This window comes from Oncorhynchus gorbuscha, linkage group LG02 (genome assembly GCF_021184085.1).
Source record: "Oncorhynchus gorbuscha isolate QuinsamMale2020 ecotype Even-year linkage group LG02, OgorEven_v1.0, whole genome shotgun sequence".
In the NCBI taxonomy this organism is placed as follows: Eukaryota; Metazoa; Chordata; class Actinopteri; order Salmoniformes; family Salmonidae; genus Oncorhynchus; species Oncorhynchus gorbuscha.
In genome coordinates, this window is record NC_060174.1 from 78,584,870 (window position 1) to 78,603,330 (window position 18,461).

Below are 18,461 nucleotides of genomic sequence, written 5' to 3' on the forward strand. Positions count from 1 at the left end.
GTTCCTGTTCCCAAGAAAGCTAAGGTAACTGAGCTAAACGACTACCCCGTAGCACTCACTTCCGTCATCATGAAGTGCTTTAAGAGACTAGTCAAGGACCATATCACCTCCACCCTACCTGACACCCTAGACCCACTCCAATTTGCTTAACGCCCAAATAGGTCCACAGACGATGCAATCTCAACCACACTGCACACTGCCCTAACCCACTTGGACAAGAGGAATACCTATGTGAGAATGCTGTTCATCGACTACAGCTCGGCATTCAACACCATAGTACCCTCCAAGCTCGTCATCAAGCTCGAGACCCTGGGTCTCGACCCCGCCCTGTGCAACTGGGTACTGGACTTCCTGACGGGCCGCCCCCAGGTGGTGAGGGTAGGCAACAACATCTCCTCCCCGCTGATCCTCAACACGGGGGCCCCACAAGGGTGCGTTCTGAGCCCTCTCCTGTACTCCCCGTTCACCCACGACTGCGTGGCCACGCACGCCTCCAACTCAATCATCAAGTTTGCGGACGACATAACAGTGGTAGGCTTGATTACCAACAACGACGAGACAGCCTACAGGGAGGAGGTGAGGGCCCTCGGAGTGTGGTGTCAGGAAAATAACCTCACACTCAACGTCAACAAAACTAAGGAGATGATTATGGACTTCAGGAAACAGCAGAGGGAACACCCCCCTATCCACATCAATGGAACAGTAGTGGAGAGGGTAGCAAGTTCCTCGGCATACACACCACAGACAAACTGAATTGGTCCACTCACACTGACAGCGTCATGAAGAAGGCGCAGCAGCGCCTCTTCAAACTCAGGAGGCTGAAGAAATTTGGCTTGTCACCAAAAGCACTCACAAACTTCTACAGAAGCACAATCGAGAGCATCCTGGCGGGCTGTATCACCGCCTGGTACGGCAACTGCTCCGCCCTCAACCGTAACGCTCTTCAGAGGGTAGTGAGGTCTGCATAACGCATCACCGGGGGCAAACTACCTGCCCTCCAGGACACCTACACCACCCGATGTTACAGGAAGGCCATAAAGATCATCAAGGAGATCAACAACCCGAGCCACTGCCTGTTCACCACGCTATCATGCAGAAGGCGAGGTCAGTACAGGTGCATCAAAGCTGGGACCGAGAGACTGAAAAACAGCTTCTATCTCAAGGCCATCAGACTGTTAAACAGTCACCACTAACATTGAGTGGCTGCTGCCAACACACTGTCATTGACACTGACCCAACTCCAGCCACTTTAATAAGGGGAATTGATGGGAAATTATGTAAATATACTAGCCACTTTAAACAATGCTACCTTATATTTGCTGTTTGGGGTTTTAGGCTGGGTTTCTGTACAGCACTTTGAGATATCAGCTGATGTACGAAGGGCTATATAAATAAATTTGATTTGATTTGATTTGATTATATAATGTTACTTACCCTACATTATTCATCTCATATGCATACGTACATAATGTACTCTACATCATCGACTGCATCCTTATGTAATACATGTATCACTAGCCACTTTAACTATGCCACTTTGTTTACTTTGTCTACATACTCATCTCATATGTATATACTGTACTCGATACCATCTACTGTATGCTGCTCTGTACCATCACTCATTCATATATCCTTATGTACATATTCTTTATCCCCTTACACTGTGTATAAGACAGTAGTTTTGGAATTGTTAGTTAGATTACTTGTTGGTTATCACTGCATTGTCGGAACTAGAAGCACAAGCATTTCGCTACACTCGCATTAACATCTGCTAACCATGTGTATGTGACAAATAAAATTTGATTTGATTTGAATGCAGTGCCTTAGGCCACTGCACCACTCGGTAGGCCCGGAAACAACTACTTCAACGTCTCAGAACGAGTAATGTCGCCAATTGCAATGCCACAGGCAGTCACCACTAACTAGACATACCCGGTTGGCGGTAGAAATAGAAATAGTTTAAAAATTAAGTTGTTTTTTTGGGAAGATATATAAAGTGACCTGTGCATTTGAACAACAACATAAATACACCTATTTCAATATTGCATGTAAAAACAGAAACACCACAGCCGCACATGCTGCCACTGTTTTGATTACCAACTATTTAGAACGAGTAGCCAGCTCACAAGCAGGTGCACCGATGCCACTGTTTTGATTACCAACTATTTAGAACGAGTAGCCAGCTCACAAGCAGGTGCACCGATGCCACTGTTTTGATTACCAACTATTTAGAACGAGTAGCCAGCTCACAAGCAGGTGCACCGATGCCACTGTTTTGATTACCAACTATTTAGAACGAGTAGCCAGCTCACAAGCAGGTGCACCGATGCCACTAGCAAAGGGAAAATGCAACAAGCACAGATGCAAAACGTGGAAACGAATGATCCAACTGGGGATAGCTTGCACAATGTCACACAGCATGATGTGCTCGCCAGTTAACTTTAGTTAGATGTGAAAATGTCACGCTAGCAAGCTACCGGTAGTAATCTTGCCGGTAGCTGGTGTCCACTAGCTCGCATCTGCTTTTTTTTATCCTACTAGGTCTGCAAAATGGTTCTAGCTAGTGTATCTGTCTGTTGATCTGTCTGCTGACTGTTGATGAATGTGGATGTCCGGTTTATCAGGTTCAAGGCTCCCAATGACTGTCATGATAATGTATTTACAAGTCCATTGCAATTTGTTCTTTGGCGCCATCTGTTGAGTACCTGATAGAGCATATCTATCAGGACGGTCCATTTAACATTGTGCTGTCAAAATCATATGATGAAATCCTGCAATCTCATTGGTGCAGTCCCCCCATTAGCAAGCAATGAGGGAGTTACATTAACACCCCAGTTGACGTAGGTTAAGCACGTGGAGTAGGGTTCTGGGTTTTCACATGCAAAAGTGTTTGTCTGTGATAAAAAGTATTGATCCGTCTTCCCAATGAAAACCAGTTTTAAAATTAGAGCATATACAGTTGAAGTCGGAAGTTTACATACACCTTTGCCAATTACATTTAAACTCAGTTTTTCACAATTCCTGACATTTAATCCTAGTAAAAACTCCCTGTCTTAGGTCAGTTAGGATCACCACTTTCTTTTAAGAATGTGAAATGTCAGAATAATTGTAGAGAGAATGATTTACTTCAGCTTTTATTTATTTCATCACATTCTCAGTAGGTCAGAAGGTTACATACACTCAATTAGTATTTGGTAGCATTGCCTTAATTGTTTAACTTGGGTCAAACAATTTGGCTAGCCTTCTACAAGCTTCCCACAATAAGTTGGGTGAATTCTGGCCTATTCCTCCTGATAGAGCTGGTGTAACTGAGTCAGGTTGTAGGCCTCCTTGTGCACCATCTATTTTGTGAAGTGCACCAGTCCCTCCTGCAGCAAAGCACCCCCAAAACATGATGCTGCCACCCACATGCTTCATGGTTGGGATGGTGTTCTTCGGCTTGCAAGCCTATTCCATTTTTCCTCCAAACATAACAATGGTCATTATGGCCAAACAGTTCTATTTTTGTTTCATCAGATCAGAGGATATTTCTCCAAAAAGTATGATCTTTGTCCCCATGTGCAGTTGCAAACCGTAGTCTGGCTTTTTTATGGCTGTCTTGGAGTGGTGGCTTCTTCCTTGCTGAGTGACCTTTCAGGTTATGTCGATATAGGGCTCGTTTTACTGTGGATATAGATACTTTTGTACCTGTTTCCTCCAGCATCTTCCCAAGGTCCTTTGCTGTTGTTCTGGGATTGATTTGCGCTTTTCACACCAAAGTACGTTCATCTCTAGGAGACAGAATGCGTCTCCTCCCTGAGCGGTATAACAGCTGCGTGGTCTCATGGTGTTTATATTCACGGAGTATTGTCTGTACAGATGAACGTGATACCTTCAGGCGTTTGGAAATTGCTACCAAGGATGAACCAGACTTGTGGAGATCTACAATTTTTGATAGATTTTCCCATGATGTCAAGCAAAGAGACGCTGAGTTTGAAAGTACGGTTTTGAAATACATCCACACACAAGTGCTCCTCCAATTGACTCAAATGTTGTCTATTAGCCTATCAGAAGCTTCTAAAGCCATGACATAATTTTCTGGAATTTTCCAAGTGTAGTGTATGTAAACTTCTGACCCACTGGAATTGTCAGTTTCACCTGTCCTCATTATTGTCTCCACCCCTCCAGGTGTCACTTGTTTTCCCCAGTGTATTTATCCCTGTGTTTCCTTTCTCTCTGTGCCAGTTCGTCTTGTATGTTCCAAGTCAACCAGCCATATTCCCGTACTCCTGCCTTTGCTGTTCTCCTTTTTCATGTCCTCCCGGTTTGGACCCTTGCCTGTTCTGGACTCCGGACCCGTCTGCCTGACCATTCTGCCTGCCTTGACCACGAGCCTGTCTGCCACTCTGTGCCTCCTGGACTCTGATTTGGTTTTGACCTTTTGCCCGTCCACGTCACGGGCCATAGCCCGGTGCACTTCATGGTACTCCCTCAGCGTAATAACTGGTAATGCAATCCAAGCACTGGGTGGCAAGCCAAGCACCCGGAGATGCTGCTGGCAGAGTAGTAGGGAACTGAACAGCTTGTTTTGAACAATATATTTTTTAAACAGTAAAACATACACTTTTAAAGAACTTTAAAACCTAATCTATGAATTATATAAGATATATTTATTTGAAAAATGTCAAATAAGTGCCCGAATGGTCAGGCCGCCACTGGATAGAGCCACTTTTTGTAGGTAAATTGAGGTTGATCTTTAGAGGGATGAAGGGAGAGAAAAAAGGCAGTCAATTCTAAAGTGAGCACCTGCAGGAATCGTTGGCTTGACAAAAGGGCAATGAGTTGGCAGAGGTTTGTGTGCGAGTAACTGGCCAGTCGCCAGGGGGCTTTTGCGTAGGTGAGCAGGGCCTTGACTGACATCCTCCGCACTAACAGAGAAAGTTTAACCTTGGAGTGTCTAAGAAATCACTCTCAGCAGGCAGGGAGAGAGAGGGCACGGAGAGGGATGGAGAGAGAGAGAGACAGAGACAGAGACAGACAGAGACACGGACGGACAGACGGACGGACGGACGGACGGACGGACGGACGGACGGACGGACGGACGGACGGACGGACGGACGGACGGACGGACGGACAGACAGACAGATGAAGATGGGCTCCATGGAAAGAGTCCTGCATTACAACAATAGTGTTTTTTCCTAAAGAGTGGGTTTCCAGAGACTGTGGTTTGAACCCAAGGTCTGAGTACATGCATTTTTAAAGGCTGGTAACAGACAACGCTCTGTCATAAATATAGATGAGGATAAAGATGAGGATAGACACCTGAGGAGGGCACGGCCCACGGCCTAGTCTTGATCCAACCAAATATATCTGGTCAACTGTAGTGCACTACAAAGGGAAAAGGGTGCCATTTGGGATACAATCAGATTATCTTAGCTGCTCCCTATGTTTGTTGTTACAAGAGTCCTACTGTATGTCTGATCAATGCCACTGTAGGGGGTTATAATAGAAAGTTGTTTTCTAATTGGTGAATCATATTAATTATACAATTTGATTTGATTTAATAACATTCGTGTTGGTGCTAATAAAATAATTAAGATCAGAACTGAGGACAGAGAGTAGACATTTACTGTAAATAGCCAAAACATTCATCTATGTAAAATAATTTGCAATAGAAAAGTCCTAACCAATATCTTGTTTATGAAGGCTTATACTCAACATGTGTACAGTAGCATTTGAGCTGTGGAAAATATCTACCACAATGTGTACATTTAGACATCCATGTTCCATTTTTCTGGTCTTAGGGTTTTGTTTCCATAGCAAAGCCTTCCTGTTTGCAGCAGATCCCATTAAAGTGGTGATATATATCCATCATTTGCCAGGGAGGGTTTTCTTTTCCAGGTCAGGAAAGATGGAGATGGCTTTTCTTTCCACAGGAGAGACTATCTCATTCAAATGGTGTACTTATGGTTTTTGTTGCTGATTGAATTATTTTCCATTGCCTGTTCTCCCTCTGCAATGGGAATTGAAACGTTGCCACTGAAACATACACTACCGAGTGTTCTTCCTTCATTCAATTTCAAGGACTTGGCAACCTTGTCCCTATTCTAACGTGTACATTATTACCTTTTATTGTTGGGAATAAATTAATGGTGAGGTCAAAGGCTCTGGAGCTAACACTGGCCTTGTGTAATATCACATAGCCAGGCTGCAGTCAACCTCTTACATAGGCAATTTTTCGACACCCAAACTGGACATTCACAGCTATCAAAGGCACAAGTGGATAATTTCATAAGTGTAGCAAAGAAATAAAATATAATGCACATTTGGGTGTTAAAATAAATCTGTTTTCGACGTAGCATTCTAATGAAGAGAGGAGAGGAGAGACATTGGTTGTTTGGTAATGGAATCTGAGAAATCAGCTTGGGCATTGCAAAATCACTATCAACAACAACACACAACAACAACAACACTTCCCGCCTATGGCAATCTTTGTCTCTAACCTTTACAACAAGTGATCAGGGGTTGTCACTTTTATCACTATGTATTTACTAGATCTGTAGTGTAAGTGCTTGGGGTGTATGGCATGGGTGCTGCTGCTGAGTGGACATTCCTGACATGTTGATAATTGTCCCCATCTAGATGTTGAGTGTTAGCACAGGGAGATGTGCTGTGACAGAATGACAGAATGAGGATATGCCTTCTGGGGGAGAAGACTAGTGACTAGGAACTAGAGACTGGGGACTCGGCCTGTGTCTAAAATGGGGGAGAAGACTAGTGACTAGGAACTAGAGACTGGGGACTCGGCCTGTGTCTAAAATGGGGGAGAAGACTAGTGACTAGGAACTAGAGACTGGGGACTCGGCCTGTGTCTAAAATGGGGGAGAAGACTAGTGACTAGGAACTAGAGACTGGGGACTTGGCTTGTGTCTAAAATGGGGGAGAAGACTAGTGGCTAGGAACTAGAGACTGAGGACTCGGCCTGTGTCTAAAATGGGGGAGAAGACTAGTGACTAGGAACTAGACACTGGGGACTCGGCCTGTGTCTAAAATGGGGAGAAGACTAGTGACTAGGAACTAGAGACTGAGGACTCCGCCTGTGTCTAAAATGGGGAGAAGAATAGTGACTAGGAACTAGAGACTGAGGACTCGGCCTGTGTCTAAAATGGGGAGAAGACTAGTGACTAGGAACTAGAGACTGGGGACTCGGCCTGTGTCTAAAATGGGGGAGAAGACTAGTGACTAGGAACTAGAGACTGGGGACTCGGCCTGTGTCTAAAATGGGGAGAAGACTAGTGACTAGGAACTAGAGACTGGGGACTCGGCCTGTGTCTAAAATGGGGAGAAGACTAGTGACTAGGAACTAGAGACTGAGGACTCGGCCTGTGTCTAAAATGGGGGAGAAGACTAGTGACTAGGAACTAGAGACTGGGGACTCGGCCTGTGTCTAAAATGGGGGAGAAGACTAGTGACTAGGAACTAGAGACTGGGGACTCGGCCTGTGTCTAAAATGGGGGAGAAGACTAGTGACTAGGAACTAGAGACTGGGGACTCGGCCTGTGTCTAAAATGGGGGAGAAGACTAGTGACTAGGAACTAGAGACTGAGGACTCCGCCTGTGTCTAAAATGGGGGAGAAGAATAGTGACTAGGAACTAGAGACTGAGGACTCGGCCTGTGTCTAAAATGGGGGAGAAGACTAGTGACTAGGAACTAGAGACTGGGGACTCGGCCTGTGTCTAAAATGGGGGAGAAGACTAGTGACTAGGAACTAGAGACTGGGGACTCGGCCTGTGTCTAAAATGGGGGAGAAGACTAGTGACTAGGAACTAGAGACTGAGGACTCCGCCTGTGTCTAAAATGGGGGAGAAGAATAGTGACTAGGAACTAGACTGAGGACTCGGCCTGTGTCTAAAATGGGGGAGAAGACTAGTGACTAGGAACTAGAGACTGGGTACTCGGCCTGTGTCTAAAATGGGGGAGAAGACTAGTGACTAGGAACTAGAGACTGGGGACTCGGCCTGTGTCTAAAATGGGGGAGCAGACTAGTGACTAGGAACTAGAGACTGGGGACTCGGCCTGTGTCTAAAATGGGGGAGAAGACTAGTGACTAGGAACTAGAGACTGGGGACTCGGCCTGTGTCTAAAATGGGGGAGCAGACTAGTGACTAGGAACTAGAGACTGGGGACTCGGCCTGTGTCTAAAATGGGGGAGAAGAATAGTGACTAGGAACTAGAGACTGAGGACTCGGCCTGTGTCTAAAATGGGGGAGAAGACTAGTGACTAGGAACTAGAGACTGGGGACTCGGCCTGTGTCTAAAATGGGGGAGCAGACTAGTGACTAGGAACTAGAGACTGGGGACTCGGCCTGTGTCTAAAATGGGGGAGCAGACTAGTGACTAGGAACTAGAGACTGGGGACTTGGCCTGTGTCTAAAATGGGGGAGAAGACTAGTGGCTAGGAACTAGAGACTGGGGACTCGGCCTGTGTCTAAAATGGGGGAGAAGACTAGTGGCTAGGAACTAGAGACTGAAGACTCGGCCTGTGTCTAAAATGGGGGAGAAGAATAGTGACTAGAAACTAGAGACTGAGGACTCGGCCTGTGTCTAAAATGGGGGAGAAGACTAGTGACTAGGAACTAGAGACTGAGGACTCGGCCTGTGTCTAAAATGGGGGAGAAGACTAGTGACTAGGAACTAGAGACTGGGGACTCGGCCTGTGTCTAAAATGGGGGAGAAGAATAGTGACTAGGAACTAGAGACTGGGGACTCGGCCTGTGTCTAAAATGGGGGAGAAGACTAGTGACTAGGAACTAGAGACTGGGGACTCGGCCTGTGTCTAAAATGGCACCCTATTATAGCGCACTACTTTTTACCAGGGCGCACAAGGTCATTCAGTGACCAGAGGAGAGACAATGGCTAGAGATTCAAAACAGCTACCACCCCAGTGTTACACAGATCTGTCCAGGGTCATAGAAGCTGCCCACAATATACTGGAATGCTAAGTGAACGTAAAAATACCCTTACATGCTAGTGTTATATTAACTACTAAAATGGGCCATATCCCTACAAGGAAAATCAATTGCGAAAAAAACATTTTTACTGCTCTGATATTTAGCCTCATGTCATCACCATGCAACTAGTTAATAAAATAGACTACACTGGTTGTGTTTAATTATCAACCTGTCAGTGGGAGAAGGGTAACACTCTCCTAAGGGCATGCTGACCTTCCCTCTCATGGCCCAATGCTCTGCTTAGTCATTATGTACAGCGGGTGTGTGTCTGCCTGCTGGGACTGTGTGGAGAGAGAGAGCATGCTGACCTGGCTATCCGTCAACCAGCCAGCGTCAGTCCAACCCCATCCATCCACCTAACCCCCTCCCCTCTCCTCCCCCCGCCCCTGGCCTACTGTCACTCCATCCCCATCCATCCACCTAACCCCCTCCCCTCTCCTCCCCTCGCCCCTGGCCTACCGTCAGTCTATCCCATCCATCCACCTAACCCCCATCCCCTCTCCTACCCTCGCCCCTGGCCTACCGTCAGTCCATCCCCATCCATCCACCTAACCCCCTCCCCTCTCCTCCCCCGCCCCTGGCCTACCGTCACTCCATCCCCATCCATCCACCTAACCCCCTCCCCTCTCCTCCCCTCGCCCCTGGCCTACCGTCAGTCTATCCCATCCATCCACCTAACCCCCTCCCCTCTCCTCCCCTCGCCCCTGGCCTACCGTCAGTCCATCCCCATCCATCCACCTAACCCCCTCCCCTCTCCTACCCTCGCCCCTGGCCTACCGTCAGTCCATCCCCATCCATCCACCTAACCCCTCCCCTCTCCTCCCCTCGCCCCTGGTCTACCGTCAGTCCATCCCCATCCATCCACCTAACCCCCTCCCCTCTCCTCCCCTCGCCCCTGGCCTACCGTCAGTCCATCCCCATCCATCCACCTAACCCCCTCCCCTCTCCTCGCCCCTGGCCTACCGTCAGTCCATCCCCTTCCATCCACCTAACCCCCTCCCTTCTCCTCCCCTCGCCCCTGGCCTACCGTCAGTCCATCCCATCCATCCACCTAACCCCCTATCCCCTCTCCTCCCCTCGCCCCTGGCCTACCGTCAGTCCATCCCATCCATCCACCTAACCCCCTCCCCTCTCCTCCCCTCGCCCCTGGCCTACCGTCAGTGCAGCGCTCGGCAAAGGACTAGAGTCTTAATATTAATTGGAGCCGCGCTAATGAGCTCCGCCTGCTTGCCCACCTCTGGGACCTGGCTGATTACCAGACAGGGGTGCGACCATTTGTCAATGGCAAGAGGTGGCATTTACACTGCTGACCTTGCCTGGGACTAAAGCAATGGTTTGCATTAACCCGCTGTTTTCATTGTGTTCTCTGCCATGTCTGAGGACAATTTCTGTCCGTGAAAGTGAAGATTGGATAAAATAGGGAGGAAGGAGGGAGGAAGGAGGGAGGAAGGAGGGAGGAAGGGGTGTTGCTGTCTGAATGTTCTCTATCTGTCAGGGCTGCTTTTCTGATTCACCGTCTTAAGCTAAAATTGCTCAGAGGGACAAATGTCAAGACACAATCATTTTTATATTCCTCACATCCATGGTAACTCATTTCATAGATTTTTGTTATTGAAAAAAAAGCATGCTCTTTCCCTCTCCTTCGCTCCCTTTATCTTTTTCTCTGTGTTGCTTAGTGTGTTGCGTGTGTGTGGGTGTGTGTGTGGTCTAGGGAGCAGGCTGCTGTGGTCAGTCTCAGAGGGAGTGTGGATTTGTCCATAGTGGCATGGAGGGGACCTGTGTAGGTCTGTGACATTGGTTAACCTGGGCAGGGGCTGCTGGGACTCCAGGGTATCCATCACAGTGGCAGCTCTGAGCCCCCTCCTCCCCCATGGTCCTGGGGAAAAGTCACAGAGGTTGTAGAGGGAGGAGAAAAATCTAGTAAAAATGTAATACACTCCGCAAAGCGGTCATGTCATACTTGGTTATGGAAAATAATCCCAGATGCCTGCAGTGCTAAAATGGAGCTATAATGTGCTCGCCTCCTAACCCGGCCTGACAGCCATGATGTACGACTACCATTACCGGAAAATATCACTTCAACTAACCCATGATCCGACTCCGCTAAGGGTCATATTATCCATGAGGAACAAATTACACTCCCCCAAAGTAAATACAAATTTCCTACATGAACTGGGTACAAATATGGGAGAAGGGGAGAGGGAGTTTAGGGGGGGGTACAAATTTGTTACCTATGACAACGCTCTGCGGAGTGACAAGGATGATAGAGTACATGACAAATCAAGGGCTGACAGGCTACTCTAGTGCAATCAGCCTCAGCCTCGGCCTAGCGAGCACCCACTCAAGCCTGTAAACACTATACTCTTCCTTTGGAGGGGCAAAGCACAATCTTTTAACAGTGACAAGTCGCTCTCTGCTTTTTATTACTCATCCAGCTCCCCAGCAGTAGGAAGGAGAGAAGATAAAACGTTTTTATATACACAGCTGTTTGTTTGTTGAATGATTGAGAAACTCGACACTTCTGCTGTAATTGCCTGAGGGCAAACACTGCAATACAATAAAAAAAGAGAAACAGCAAATATATTACTAGCTCAGATCTTTATTTGATGTCAAGGACAAACAGGTCCTCTCCATGGCGGCTCCACTAAAGCACCCACTTACAGCCTCCCCTTGCCTCCAATAAGAGCCAACTATGGCAAATTACACCACTTTTCCATGCCAGGTCGTTAATAAGACACAAACCGCTTTCAAAATGGCATTTACTGCTTAGTGGCCAAATGCTGATAGACTGATGGTGAATAAATACACACTTAGTAGTGAAGGTGTAGTCTAGGTAAAGAGGCTCTGCGCCAGGTGGAATAAAAATACTGTTGAATGATAAGAGAGAGGACTCGCCATCTTCATAAAAGGCCTAAGTAGTCTTCAGTCACTCAGGGCTGGAGGCTGACGCTCTAGTCTAGTAAAAAGCACTAGAACACCACCAGATATCTTTGCAAATAATTTGACTGGCAGTTTAAGGTGCCACTTACCTGCAAAACCACTTAAGCATTTAGCTAGTCTGGTCTGGATAGAGTGGCTGGTGCTCGTGACTATGTCATTTCCATGGAACATTCATTTCCATCTTATAACTAATGCTTCAAAAGATTTCTCATGAAAAGCATTTTTTTAAATAAAAGCTATATATTTGAGGGAATTGAAGCTTACGCAACTATGCCCAAGGAGCAGCACAGAATATATTTTTTAAATCACTGAAAGATGTTCTGGGCACATAAACACGTGCACATTAAAGTTTAAGACTGAACCCATTTTATATTCACTTTAGCCTCATCAGTCTTTAAACGCTCTCAGATGGTGAAAAACCTGTTGGCGTTAACTGTGCCATGAAACGGGGAATGTTATTGGATATTGGCGGCCCACATCAAAGGCACCTTTAGGCTATGGAATCCTTCCCCCTCTCTCTCTCTGCAACTCCTCTCCTATCATCTACTCCTGCCTGTAATCCTGCTGTAATAATGGGACTCAAGCTGCCCCAAATGAACAGCCCAGTCCTACCTGTTAGCAATAATAAAAAGAACCACCTGATCCTGGATCAGATTCGAGCCTGGATCCCCCGTGCTGCCTAGACTGGGAAGTGAAAGAGAGCCGGAACACAATCAATGACTGACTAGCTTTCCAGAATGGAACCTGGAATCGGGGCCAAGCACACTTTGCGGCCAGAGCCAGGATTGGAACATCCAGGCCGGCCAAAGCTTTGAGAAGAGACTCATTGGGATGAGCTTTTTCTCTCTCACTCGTATCTGATATACCAGGATTCCCCAACTGGCGGACCACAGAGAGAATTTGGCCCGCGGGTGGATTTATTTCGCCCCCCAAGTTTTCTAAGCCAAAAATGTATCATTTCAACAACACAAAAATTGGGGGCTATTTTCATTGTAGGACGTAAAAGACTGTAAAATCACCAGGAGATCAGCTCCAAGTGATTTAAATGTAGGAAATCTGTTCCCAAGTATTCACACTCATATTAGAGAGACACACATTATCGTTTACACTTGTAAGCAAGGTTTGAAATTATTATGTTTTAGTTAAACATATCTGTTTGGGCTTTTGCGGTCAATTTGTAGTCTACAAATGATTTTTAATTGTGTTTCCGGCCTCCTAACCATCCGCTCAAGAATAAGTCGACCCGCGGCTGAATCTAGTTGATGATCCCTGCCATATACCGACACCAATTCATCAACCACCGGCAGTCCCTGGACGGACCCCAGGTGCAGGCCCTGAGACGAGATGGACCTTCCCACTCTGCCTGATGAAAGAGGACAGAACATATCATTCAAGAAAACTCTGGGCAACAATGAGATGGGCCACCAGTCACGATTACAGGGACAAAGAGACATGACAGTGCTATAGACAGTGTACCATCTCCTTCAGCTTAAGACCAGACACAGAATCACAGACACTTCTTTAACATTCTAACAGTTACAGTAATCATGGTATAGTGATATTGTCTATTAAAGCGACAGTGGGATGAGAACACCCTGTCCCTATCAATGTCTTAACTCGAAAAGCACTCTGCATGTGAGACACTGTCATAGAGAAGAAAGGGAATGACCGATAGATTGGGCTAATAATGGACAAGTGTGTGTGTGTGTGCGTGTGTGTGTCCATGCATATGTGTGTGAGGACCCTGGCTTCTATCTGTCAGCCAACACATCATTATCATGTCATGTTAGAGGAATCCCATCCAACAGGTCACTTTGTAAAGAGCACCCAGGAGAACATCCATGTCTTCTGACAGCGTTGACTGTCCGTTGGAGACAGAATGTATTAAAAGAACAAACACACGCGCTCGTCCACCACACACACACACACACACACACACACACACACACACACACACACACACACACACACACACACACACACACACACACACACACACACACACACACACACACACACACACACACACACACACACACACACACACACACACACACAATAAGATAGAGGCAAAAAGCTGTCTCTTATCAGAGTCCCTGCGGCTCCTGTCACCACAGCAGAGGCCTCTCTACACCAGGCAGAACGGGATTTCTCCTAGGAACACTTTTTCCATTTCCCGATTCTGAAGAAAACGAAATAAGCCACGTTTGTCCTCATCTGAATACATTCGACCCTTTAAAACGACTGTTCCCCCCCCTTCCTCTCCACAGCCGTGTTCTAAAGTAGAACACATCCACAGAATTCCAATGATCCTGGTGGTGGCTGAGAGAGAGAGAGAGAGAGAGAGAGAGAGAGAGAGAGAGAGAGAGAGAGAGAGAGAGAGAGAGAGAGAGAGAGAGAGAGAGAGAGAGAGAGAGAGAGAGAGAGAGAGAGAGAGAGAGAGAGAGAGAGAGAGAGAGAGAGAGAGAGAGAGAGAGAGAGAGAGAGAGAGAGAGAGAGAGAGAGAGAGAGAGAGAGAGAGAGAGAGAGAGAGAGAGAGAGAGAGAGAGAGAGAGAGAGAGAGAGAGGCTGATGCCTGGCAGGGACAGATAGTGACTGTGGTGACTACAGGGTAACGAGGATGATGCTGAGGAGCTTGAGCTTCAATTACTCCGTAACAGAGGAGAACTGTGGCAGTCAGAGCCCCTCTATTTACTCATTCTCTCCTCTGTTATTTTAATACACAATTAATCAATGACAGAAAGGTACAGCGTGGCGCTCAGCTCTGTTCATCACCACTGTAACATGATCCGGGATGAATGAATAAAACCACTAAGGGAATTACAGGCTACGACGTGTTGCTGAAACAAAAGGAATTGCCACGGCGGCAGGGTAATTTGAATTGACGGCACTGAGTAATGACTCAATTTACAGAAGCGACTAAACAAAACAACAAACGGTATTCTAAATCATCACACTTTTTCTGGATTTACAGTGGCAAGTTTACTGTTCCTGGGAAATATGGCTGCTCAGAAGGATCTGAGACTACTATCTGTGAATATGTTGAGACCACTGGCAAAGGTCCAACTTTGCAGCATACAGGCCAGTCAGAGCCACATGGTTTTGGACCAAGTTTACATTAAAATGCAGTCTGTTTAAGAGACTCCGATACAATATGATGAGAGGCTAATAATATTTAGAAAAATTCAAGTATATGAACTAAAGAATTACACTTTTTATACTATTATTTGACTTTTATATTACAGGTGAAGACAGTGAAGTACATTGTTTATGTCTTGTAAACACAATGCATCTGTGAGAAACGATTTGAGAAAATACTGTATAAACCCTAATGGAAATGCACACAGCCATAGCAGCTCCACTTAACTGTAATCTAAAGCCATAACAGTTCAATTTAGATTTCGCACATCATTTAGTCATTTATAATTAATGTGCAGCTAATTAGGCCCCTCTCACAGTTATTAACTAGATGTTTAATTCTAATTAAATAGAAATGTACACTTAAAGAAAGTGTAATATTTGATCCTCATTGAAACCACATTGATGAAAGATACATGAAAAAGATCTGCATTGCAGGAAGAAAGGAATGTCTTGGTAGAGAAAGGTAAACACTAAGATGGAGTCTTACCTTGTCTTCCTGGTCGCTCTCACTGTCACACTGTAAGAGAACACAGAAACATGGTTAGAATAACTAGGCATATACTCTGTCATTTGCCCTCCTATTAATTTGCTTTCATTTAAATGTGAGTGTACAGAATCTAATTTACCTCGTCACACGACACATTTGATCAGGTCTTTAATGGAGAACTGAGTACAGATGAGCATTTCCATCATATTAAAATCCAATTTTATTGATTGTGTACATATATTTACAGATGCTAACGCAGGTGCAGTGAAATGCTTGTGCTTCTAGCTCCAACAGTGCAGTAACACTTAGTAACACAACAAAATAAATACAAATCCCCAAAATACAAACATTTAAATGATGAAATATCAGAATGAACAATGTCAGAGTCTGGAATCGAAATATACACAGTGCCTTCAACAAGTATCCATACACCTTGACTTTTTCTACATTTGATTGTGTTACAGCCTGAATTCCAAATGGAATCAAAAATATATATTAACAGATCTATACACATTACACCTTTAAAGACAAAGTGAAAACAAGTTTTTAGACATTTTTGGTAATTTATTGAAAACGAAATACAGAAATATCTAATTTACGCAAGTATTCACATCACTGAGTCAATACTTCGTAGAAGCACCTTTGGCAGCCATTACAGCTGTCTTTTTTGGGGATGTCTAAGAGCTTTGCGCACCTGAATTGTGCAATATTTGCCCATAATAATTTTTACAATTCTTCAAGATCTTGATTGTTGATCAGTACTAGACAGTCATTTTCAAGTCTTGCCATAGATTTCCAAGTCAATTCAGTAAAAACTGTAACTAGGCCACTCAGGAACATTCAATGTCGTCTTGGTAAGCAACTCCAGTGTAGATGTATTTATTATTATTTTGTTTAACCTTTATTTAACTAGGCAAGTCAGATAAGAACAAATTCTTATTTACAATGATGACCTAGGAACAGTGGGTTACAGTGCCTTGCGAAAGTATTCGGCCCCCTTGAACTTTGCGACCTTTTGCCACATTTCAGGCTTCAAACATAAAGATATAAAACTGTATTTTTTTGTGAAGAATCAACAACAAGTGGGACACAATCATGAAGTGGAACGACATTTGTTGGATATTTCAAACTTTTTTAACAAATCAAAAACTGAAAAATTGGGCGTGCAAAATTATTCAGCCCCCTTAAGTTAATACTTTGTAGCGCCACCTTTTGCTGCGATTACAGCTGTAAGTCGCTTGGGGTATGTCTCTATCAGTTTTGCACATCGAGAGACTGAATTTTTTTCAGTGCCTGAAATGTGGCAAAAGGTCGCAAAGTTCAAGGGGGCCGAATACTTTCGCATGGCACTGTAACTGCCTTGTTAAGGGGCAGAACGACATATTTTTACCTTGTCGGCTCGGGGACTCAATCTAGCAACCTTTCGGTTACTGGTCCAATGCTCTAACCACTAGGCTACCTACCGCCACAGATTTGGCCTTGTGTTTTAGGTTATTGTCCTTCTGAAAGGTGAATTCGTCCTGCTGAAAGGTGAAAGCAGACTGAACCAGGTTGAAGGATTTTACCTATGCTTATAGCTGTATTCCTTTTCTTTTTATCACAAAAAACTCCCTAGTCCTTGCAGATGACAAGCATATCCATAACATGATGTAGCCACAACCATGCTTGAAAATATGAAGAGTGGTACTCAGTGATGTGTTGTGTTGGATATGCCCCAAGCATATTTGTATTCAGGACAAAAAAGATAATTTCTTCCCCAATTCTTTTGCAGTATTACTTTAGTGCCTTGTTGCAAACAGGATGCATGTTTTGGAATACTGTGCTTGAAATTCACGATTGAGGGACCGTACAGATAATTGTATGTGTGTTTTGTATGCAGAGATGGAGTAGTCAATCGAAAATCATGTTAACCACTATTCTTAACACACAACTTCCATGCAATTTATTACGCAATTTGTTCAGCAGTTTTACTCCTGAACTTATTTAGTCTTTCCATAACAAAGGGGTTGAATACTTATTGATTGAAAACATTTCTGCTTTAAATAAAAATATTAAAAAAGACAAACAAAATTCCACTTTGACAGTATTGTGTATTGATCAGTGACACAAAATCTCATTTAAATCCATTTTAAATTCAGGCTGTAACACAACAAAATGTAGAAAAAGTAAAGGGGTGAGAATACTTTCTGAAGGCACTGTACAGTTGAAGTCTGAAGTTTACATACACTTAGGTTGGAGTCATTAAAACTCATTTTTCAACCACTCCACAACTTTCTTGTTAACAAACTATAGTTTTGGCAAGTGGGTTAGGACATCTACTTTGTGCATGACACAAGTAATTTTTCCAACAATTGTTTACAGTCAATTGGAGGTGTACCTGTAGATGTATTTCAAGGCCTACCTTCAAACTCAGTGCCTCTTGCTTGACATCATGGGAAAATCAAAGAAATCAGCCAAGACCTCAGAAAAAAAATTGTAGACCTCTGCAAGTCTGGTTCATCCTTGGGAGCAATTTCCAAATGACTGAAGGTACCACGCTCATCTGTACAAACAATAGTATGCAAGTATAACACCATGGGACCACACAGCCCTCATACCGCTCAGGAAGGAGACGTGTTCTGTCTCCTAGAGATGAACCTACTCTTAAAATAAAGTGGTGATCCTAACTGACCTAAGACAGGGAATTTTGATGAGGATTAAATGTCAAGAATTGTGAAAAACTGAGTTTAAATGTACTTGGATAAGGTGTATGTAAACTTCCGACTTCAACTGTATGTACAGTGTAGATATACAGTGCATTCAGAAAGTATTCAGACCCCTTGACTTTTTCCACATTTTGTTACATTACAGCCTTATTCTAAAATGGATTAAATATTTTTTCCCCTTCATCAATCTTCACATA

At 44.7% G+C, this 18,461-nt stretch overlaps 1 protein-coding gene across 11 annotated transcripts in view; it reads right to left on the reverse strand.

Moving 5' to 3' along the window:
• Nucleotides 1-18,461, reverse strand: part of LOC124010501 (autism susceptibility gene 2 protein-like) — a 511,152-nt gene that overhangs the window by 143,953 nt on the left and 348,738 nt on the right. For all 11 annotated transcript variants that reach the window (XM_046323045.1, XM_046323027.1, XM_046323009.1 and 8 more), the window contains one exon: nt 15,560-15,589. In XM_046323045.1, the coding sequence (XP_046179001.1) occupies nt 15,560-15,589 (30 nt within the window). The remainder of the gene's footprint in view (nt 1-15,559; nt 15,590-18,461) is intronic.